Source organism: Opisthorchis viverrini, assembly GCF_000715545.1.
Source record: "Opisthorchis viverrini unplaced genomic scaffold opera_v5_159, whole genome shotgun sequence".
NCBI lineage: Eukaryota > Metazoa > Platyhelminthes > Trematoda > Opisthorchiida > Opisthorchiidae > Opisthorchis > Opisthorchis viverrini.
In genome coordinates this window covers 500,647-510,055 of record NW_008751816.1, presented here as the reverse complement: position 1 = coordinate 510,055, position 9,409 = coordinate 500,647, and the positions used below count along the sequence as shown (strand labels likewise).

The following is a 9,409-nucleotide window of genomic DNA, read 5'->3' as shown; positions in this document are numbered from 1 at the left end:
ATATATATATATATATTCGTCCAAATTAGCACCCATGTCCTGGACTGTAGGTGCCGAACGGATCTGGTTTGAAACTAAAGAATTTGACCGGGTAACTAACCATAATGCGAGACTTTTTAATCACTACCTCTGTTCATCATTTCGACTCTGATAAACTGACACACACTAGCTAACATCTAATAGATCCTGGTTTGAAACTAAAGAATTTGACCGGACTTGTAACCATAATGCGAGACTTTTTAATCACTACCTCTGTTCATCATTTCGACTCTGATAAACTGACACACACTAGCTAACATACAACTAATAGATCCAAACAATCGAAGCTACCGGCACTTGACCCTTAATCAGCGGCATATTTGTCACACTCCGACACCTCACACCCCCCCTCCGGTATATACGAGTGTCTCTGAGGCAGACAAACATTCGGTATCGGTGGCCGCAGACCGGCAGACCCAACTGGATTTGAAATGTTTTTGCTACGATTGTTAAGGTCATTGATTTCAGTTCAAGCTCTAAGGCACGAGACGCGACAAATATTTGTTCGGTTTGATCTTGTTTAGCTTGCGGGGTAATGTTTAATAACAACGCTTCGGTGGCCTCAGTTCACCGGTAGGGGCCTGGATCCGTCGGCACGCGAGGGGCGCCTTCGTGCGCGTCTGCTTTCAAGGTGTTAACTGATCAAGCGACAATGTCCTTATGATACTGTTCTGTCAGGTAGAGAATAATCAACTGTGGCTCAAAACCGATTTGAAATGAGATGGAAGACAAATTTATTTTGCAAATATAGACGGGAACTGCTGATCAGGAGAGACGATTGTTTCACTGGTAATGGTTAGAAAGCCAGTCGCTGGATTGATGTCAACAGTTTGAAGGGAACTAAGATAAATGTTGGAGCTTGTCCTTGAAGGAAGGTTAAGCTATGTTGAAGAACCATTAAGTACCATACAGCTGTTCCATTCCTTAGGGTCTTCAGCAAAGTGCGAATCCCTAGGGGAATCCCTAGGTTAATCATTGGTTTGGCGTTCGTTCAGTCGATAAAGTAACTGCACCCACACACACAGCACTGTGATACCCTGCGATCCCATACACCTTTTTTGTTCGATGACTGCCCCATATTGTGCTTGGTTTCTGTATTCCATTCATTGAATAGTTGGAACTAAGTTTCGTCGGCTGATTACTGTTCAGCTTATCTACATCGGCACCAGGCGGCAGTTTCTTGGATGCCTTTATTTTATACAGTCTAGCTCGGTGGCTCACACGGCATCCCGCTGTTCCTTCGACTTTAAGTTCGACGCTGGCAGTCACAGCGTCGGTCTTGCTAAACTTCTTAGAACAGTGTTTTTTTTAAGTTGATGAAAAAATGCCTGGTTTGTGGCGGTCGCAAAATACCGCTTGCTTGACTAGATTCGTTAGCTTTTAACCCGCTCGTCGGTCGAGCGACTGCCAGCAACATTAGAGGAGTAGCAGCTGGCATCTCAACTAGATCAAATACAAGGGAACTTCGTTTGACCGAGCTTTCAACCCTGTTGCGATTATCAACCCACCCATTTTCGATTTCTCTAAATCCTGAAATAACATTCTAAAGTCCGCTAGTTACCTCCGAACTTTATCATCTACTGACCAGCTGGTCGGTCAAAGTGCTCATCCTCAACTGTGAACTTGTGTTTTGCCTAATAAACTACACCTCCAATTTCGAAGCTTCAGCTTCGTGACTGTGGGTTTATTTTCCTTCCTTGTTTTACGCATTGAAGGCCGTTTGAATCATTTCGACTTTACGTCAATGTGGCGGTCATGCACAAATTATTTTGTTGTCTTTCTCAATCGTATACTGAGTTCATCATTGAAGTTGTTATTGTTTTTATCAGCACTGTAAAGCACCGCAATACATTTGGCCTAGACGGAGTATTCAATAAACTATCTTGGTGCGTTTTGCTTCATTGATAGAGCTCCAAAACAACCATCTATGCTAACCTATGTCCTCACAGTACCAACCGCGAGGGCAATCACTATCACGCTTTTAAGACGCAATTCATCCCTAGGAATTGTCGCTAGCTTTAGGAGTAGTACTAAACGCTTTCCTAGAAAGGAAACTTGCTCTAGGAATGTCACTGAATTGTAGAGAAGTTAGGCTACCACAATTCCATCTAAATTCCAGCAGTCCACCGGTAACACGGAGAAAACATTCCTTCGGATTTCAGGAGATTCGAACGCTGTTCGGACAAGGATTTTTCCGTGTACGGTATCCAAAGTTCAATGCTATCTAGGTTTGACATCGGACGAAATTCAGAAAACCTTCGAACGACGAAGAAACACTTGGTGTTGGAGTGGCAAATATCAGGTTTTACAGCTTCCCATGAGACTTATTAGGGATAAAGGATATGCTACCTTGGTGTTAGTCGGCGACAGTCATTATAGCTGTCGAAGATATTTTTCACACTCATTGCTGAAGTGCTCTTTGCGCTCGCGATGAAAACGACGAAGTTTCCGGCCGTTGTGCCTCATCGCAGCGAACCTTCATGTAGCTCCAATTAACTCGAGATAATGACACGAACAGACTTTCAATCCGGATAATTAGAGATATTCAACAAACTAGGATGCGTTTTGGAGAAAAGAACCTTACCGCACTCGTCATTTCTTATGGCATCTATGACCGTGTTGCACAACTTAACCTAGTAGGTGGACGTTGTCGATAGCTTTGGTGTGTTTATTGTCTGGTAATAAGGTGGTGGTGGATCCACTGAGCGAGCTTGGTGAGCGCGATTGAGTGAACTGACTGTGTTCTTGCCATGGTGGCGAAACGCCTGCAATCCAGTTTCCAATCTGGGCGAACAGATCAAACCTTAATCGAACCTTGGTTTCAAGACAATATAACTGAAGCCTGTACGGTGTCCCGTGGATTCGGTGGATCGGATTAACTTTGGACTCCAATGACCACCGTAGCCATGTTTTTTCACCGTTCTCAGCAATTTCTACAGAATTCACCCCCAAATAAAAGCCAAAGGCCTCTAGTGTAATCTTCTCTCGCTCTTTTAAAGGAAGTCCGAAATAGTGAACTTGAATGTCATTAGGGCTTTTCTCAGGCAGTGGCGCATTCAGTGCCCTTCCAGAGGCAAAGATGGGTCTTTCAGCGGGATAAGACTTGTACGTGATAGATGCTGGATACTTCGCACTGTTTCTGTTGCCATCAGTGAGGGAGCCATAAAATGCCTAAAATGCCATAACATGCCTAACACAGAACAAATAATACCAACACAACTGCTCAGCACTTAAAGTGACATATCACCACCCAACTAAGCGCTGATGACGCCCCTCTGTTTATGAAAAAAAGTTCGCAAACTATCAGAAGTCACACAAACAGCAGAGTCATTGGCTACACTACAGCATTCCAGTGAATAGCCTAGATCTCTGCAGAGTCAATTTCATTTGGGGGTAGCGATTTGCCTCGAGTAATCGTGCTCACAATGTAGCCAAATCTTGAAATGCGCTTGCGTCCAGAATCGCGTTAGCCTCATTTAGATGCACTTTTAACATATACTGAGAAATAGGGCTTTATCTCGACTCCAACCTTTTGAAGTATGATTATTCATACCTTCAGTCCTCAAGGAATTATTTAAGACTTTTTCACCGGGCACCGCACTTGGTCGGTCCAACGTCACACATATAGCCGCGGAGTTTTTGGAATCGTGGGCTCCTGCAGGGTGTGCGCAGGAGTCGCAATGGTTTCCGGACAGACATAAAGACGCACTGTTTGTTGGGACAGGTCTCTTGTCATTTGAAACCGCTGATGACGTCGATGGTCGAGATGGCGCACCCAGTTGCGATCATCAAAGGAGACATGGGTAAGGAGTGGTTTCGGACCAGTTGTCTTGATTAGGTTGACAATTGTGAGTAGACCATTGGCTTTGAAAATACGTCATTGACATCGGGCTGGGAACGTATCAGCGTCGGTCGTTAGGTCGTGATTAGAGCTTTAAGAAACAAGCAGTTTATAACCGATCAAGATTTCGGCCGACGCGCAGTCACACGGATTTTCAGTGCTCGGTGTCTCGTGATAGCCCTCATCGTCTCCCACCGCCGCTTGAAGAATACCCGTCTGAACGTATCGACAAAACGTTCGGTCTGATCATTGGACTGTGGATGGTAAGGTAGTATGCTGGATGCTGGAGCGGTGACAATAATCGAATTGAACAGAGACGGGCTGTGAACAGTTTTCTGCCGGGAGGACTTCAGGCGAGCCATGTTGGCTGAAAATTTGGAGATATCACCGAAGATACTGAAAGGATCCTGGACCACTTTGATTGGGCATCTATCAGCGCCCTCGGGGTGTCTGGAGAGGTACGGAGTCTTGTCCGGTAGGAAGCTTCGTTGCCTATTGACACTTGGAAAAATGTCTGCCGATATCTTTGAATTGCGTGTGCATACAGGGCCGGTTAACGTAGCTTATCAGAATAATCAGAGCGAAAGCCAAGTAGTAGGGCAGTTCACAGAGATGAGAGAAGGGACGCGCTTCCGGCAGTTATGGAACAAGTGTCGGCCGCAAAAACGAAATCTCAGTGACAGTAGAGCTGTTGGAGGTTACTAGATGGAGCTCTTGGTCGACTGACTAGAGCGAATCGTTTGGTTTGGTTAAGCATTCGTTTCGAAGCATAGTTGAGACAGATATCGGTGGCGAGTACTGGGATCATTTGAATAGCATCCGGAAAATGCCAACGTTCATCTCTCCGTAATAATAAGTGAGGTATTCCCTTCGGTTGTTCGATAGTTGTTAATGAGGCGATATAAACCACCAAATTGGCCGAAATCTTTTGTGCACTGTTGGTGGATCGAGAAGTTGTAAGCCAGAGGCATGGTGATCCACAGTTGTGGTCAATCAGCGGTTTAGACTGGAATGCATTTCAGTGACCATTAATTGACAGAAGTGGTCTGCAGTTGGTAACCCAAGTGTAATGCCGACCATAGATAAGCTCATGGGTATTCTCGGCAGCAAAGATAACGGCAAAGCCTTCCGCCCCGATCTGTCCGCAGTTCTTCTCGGCCGGATCAACCGTTTGTTAGGTGTAACTGACATCCTTCTCGGAGATCTCTGAGAAACAGTGAGATACACTCATGTTGACGCCTTATTTGAAGGCATTGGCAGTGACCCTAAACTGGGAACGTTGGCTTTCAGCACATAACCAGAACTCGTAGCTGAGCACGGTGTTTCAGCTTGGAACATTCAATTTGATGGAGGCAAGCTGACGGTGTTTTGTTGTGTTGATCTGAAAAGTTACCAGTAGGCTGGATACGCTGTCAGCCGAATTGGGTTTAAACCAGTTGCCAAATTTTGGTCGATTCTGGCTAGAAGGCGGATTGGGAGACCGGCATTCGGGGGCTACCTGAGGCCGCCAATGAGGGACATGCATCGGGATAGTTCTTCGATAAGGGAACCAAGTTTGAAATAACAGTGCTCGTGATTGACAAGGCCAACCCACCTGACGAAATCGTCGTTGTCACGTCTGACTAGTTGAGGACACCAGAAATGGATACTGAACAGGAACATGATATCACCAAACATCATTTTCAGTCTTGAATTTGTCGTTGAATAATCGAGTACGCGATTTAGCAAGGGGGCACATGGTTTGTATGTCTGGCATGCTCGGTCGGACCGGGTTTCCAGAGAAGTAAACGAACTTTGGTTTCATCGACAAGCTCAACCGACTCCAATGCAAAAATGTTTCCTTACTGTTTCTACCACGAAACTTTGATTTGTGGATTATAGAGAGTCGGAGCTCGTAAAAGCCATGTGACCGCGTGAAACTAGACATGCGGATAGAGTTGGCGACCTAATTGATACAAAGCGATTAAAAGGCGTTTTCATCAACTGAATCTGGTGTCTTGGTAATGCACTTGATGTCCTGATACGAAGGCTGAACTAGGCTACACAGGCAGGCTGAAATTCAAATTAATTCGCTCAATATCGAGTCGCCATTTAAACTCGAAAACTCCCATCTAAGACAAGAAGGCGCGACTTACAGCCAGGTGGATATCTGTCTCGAAAAGAAAGCGAGCCCACATTAAACCTGTCCGTATTTGTACAGTTTTTATGGTCATGAGAAGTCAAATTCTCATTGATAGGGTAATAGATGAATCATAAAATCAGCAAGGTGGAAGATATGGAGGCGGTGTTTTCGAGGTTTCAGAAACACGGCGTTGGTTTGAAAAATTCAGTAAGCACGAAATGTTTTTCGCTAAAATTTTGATACTATGAAGTAACTATCACCGCCCTAAATCATCCAAGAATTTTGGCCTCATCGAAAGTATTCCTAGATGATCTGTAGCCTGCGATCGACGTCTCGCCGAATCAACCTGCTGTCGTCATTATGCGCGTCTAGCACCCCGAACCGCATCTGATAATGTTATATTTGAGCGACAGTCACGTCACTTCTCAAATCGATTATTCCTGACCTTGATCGACGGGCATCTCTGGTGGAAGACCGTCAGTTGGAATAGAATCAACTGAATCTACCTAACCACGCAGTTGACAACAAACAAACTGTACCATCACGATTAAGACTCACTGGATGCGTTAAGCCCGCCCTAAAAGGTTGAATTAGTTTTTCGCACCAGGACACAGATTCACTTCCAGAGGCGGGTGGGCCATTACGCGGTTCATGACCTCCGAACTTTGGAGGGTGAGGCCAGCCATCAGAAGCGACTGTTTATCACACTGATCAAATATGATTTCATAACTAGTAAAATCCGACTTTACTTAAAATTTCCTTCCATATCGTGTCGTCGAGTTCAAGAGCTGGTCCTTGCAGCCGTGTACGCGCAAAATTTGGCGGGTTGGCAGGTGATCAGGTGGAGAAGAAAACACAATAGGTATAATCTGTTTGTCAGACCAGTGAAAAAGCATTGAACGCTCTGTTTCCAAAATAGGAAACCTAAAAGCGTCGCTTTACGAGCACTTTCGAGCGGTCATTATTTTGATTGTTGGTTGCCTTAAAGCTACAAACCGTCAGCAGGTGATGACAGTCTGTAATACTGAAAGCATACCACAAATATTATCCTGAATCTAAAAACTATCGAATCTTGATTTTGAACCCCATCGCCTACAATCTGTGAGGTCTATCAGAGAATCACTGCCATGGATTTCACCGCACAGATCCTCGTTTTTTCTAGTCCTCAAAATCTTGAAGAACGACCAGACTACGGCAATTTTTTTCTGAGAAGCATGTCAGCCGGATAATATACAACCTATGGCAGATTTTGGAACATCGAGATAAGTTCCGTTTTTCGGCTCTCGTGCCAATTTTGTTTCATCTACCTGGAGTCCTTCAAAAATATTTTGCTTTGTGGTAGTGTGACTAAACTGCTTTGTCGTTAAGATCCTGATTTGGAGCTAATGGCTTAGGAAATTCTAAGTTTCCACGAACAATATGAACTTGTTGCCTGTATTATTTGTCAGCCTGAAGTTTTGGGATGATGCAGTAAGCACTAACTAACTAATCTGGTTGCGGAGAGTGCCTTAGATGATAGGAAATTGAAGACCCTCGATCACTTCTTAATCAAACCATCAATAACAATACGACAACGTCCTTCTACAAGGAATTAGGCCATTTGCCTTCGCAAATGGTGGTCCACACAAATGGTGGTCCACACACACACACACACACACACACACACACACACACACTGGCTCCTCCAACGGATCCAGAGCAGTACTGCCATCTCTGGATCAACCTGGATCAGTCTCACCAATTCTATTATTGGAGGTTCGATTTCAGCCTGGCACACGGGGTCCAATGTCGAAATCGGAACTACGCGCCACTCAGTGTGAAGACAGTCTTTAAACAAAAACAAAAAGTTATGTATTAGGTTAGCTCATCTCACCGGTGAACGAGTGCTTATGAACTGAAAATGAAAAAAACTTCAGAAATATATGTAAGCCCGTCCATACATTTGGTAATCGGTGTTGATGGACATCTTAATGTTTTTTATATAACCACTAAGAGCACTGGTTCATAAACCGGGATGACAGATGAGACATCCAGGGTCCAAACATTCTTATGAGAGGAAAACGACTGTGGAGCAGTTGATACGATGTTCACAGAAGGAAAGGCAGACCATAGGTTCGACGTGAAATTACATCCAAACTGCAGCTGAATATCGATAGAATAGGAAGGCACTCATTTGAATTTCTTTGACTGTTCTACCTACTACAAACAAGACTGTTGATGATCAGGAGACGTATAGTAAAACAAAAACCAACAGCTGTTTTATGAAATGTATGGACTAACATTTAAGACTGCAAAATCAGACTGAAAACCGGGCCTGAGCATCTTCGGAATGACAAGAAATCAAGTTAGATTTAGGTCGAGTCTGTGACCACTTTCCAGCAAATGGCTAAGACCTATGCTGTTACCAGTCTTCTGTAATCTAGCCTTCAGAATTCCAGGTTGAGACCTCGATGACCGGCTTCGAGTCGTACAAGCGACGTGGTTTGCAGAACATTCACAAGCAACAGAATAGACCTAAAATATTGATTCCCATACTGTGAAGACAGGGAGGATGTATGAATTACCAGATGGAAGCATCTCTTCAGCCGTACACAGGTTTACAAGCGATAGAAATGGGACCAATTAGATGGTATACACGACGTAAAACAACCAGTTATTTCTGGAGTAGGTAGACCTGTTCGAGTCAGCATGTTTACGATGTAGTCTGACTGGACACTTTTAAGCACCACTGCCTCGGTGTCATCTGGGCTTAATGTGGTCAGAGCATGGAATAGGTCGTGGATCAGTGATTCTTCCTTGGGAATGAAGCAATGTAGAATGAATGTCTGAGTGTGTGGCAGCGCTAAAATCCCTCTTATTGGGATGTTAACACTAAAACTCTTGAGGTGCTTTCTGACGCCTGGTCCTTCGGTTTCGTGAATTTGTACAAAAAAATCCAGTTCTACGCATGCATTTCAGCTTTTATCTTAATCCTTTCGAACGGTTTGTATGTTGTGTAGAGGAGGTTCATCGTCATGTCGTGCAATTCCTAACGGAACCTCAAAATATAGGTTATGAAAATCGGCTTAAGGCTGATCAATCGGTCTGTCAGCTCCTGACTGCAGCCTAATCGCCACCGCCTGATGTTTGCACGACCAGTATCATCTTATTTCCATCCGGCAGAGACGAGCTCATCGATTAGCTGATGCAGCGGTTTGCCTTTCTGTTTCAATGGCTTAGTGTGGCGAGCTAGCTGTAACTGGCTTATGAGAGGAGATGCAACGATCACGTTTGGCGTTTCTGCGTGCACAACAAGCGATGTCCAGTGCTTAGACTGGCTAGCTGTGAACCCTGATACGCCTCAGGTTTCAGTGGATCGTCTCGTGTGCTGACGTAGTGTTAGTATGCACTACAGCTGTTTGGGTAAC

At 44.5% G+C, this 9,409-nt stretch overlaps 1 protein-coding gene across 1 annotated transcript in view; it reads right to left on the bottom strand.

The window, feature by feature from the left end:
* Positions 1-9,409, bottom strand: part of T265_07139 (hypothetical protein) — a gene marked incomplete at both ends in the record, with an annotated part of 48,396 nt that overhangs the window by 16,359 nt on the left and 22,628 nt on the right. The window contains one exon of the mRNA XM_009172583.1: positions 4,076-4,247. Coding sequence (XP_009170847.1) covers positions 4,076-4,247 — 172 coding nt within the window. The remainder of the gene's footprint in view (positions 1-4,075; positions 4,248-9,409) is intronic.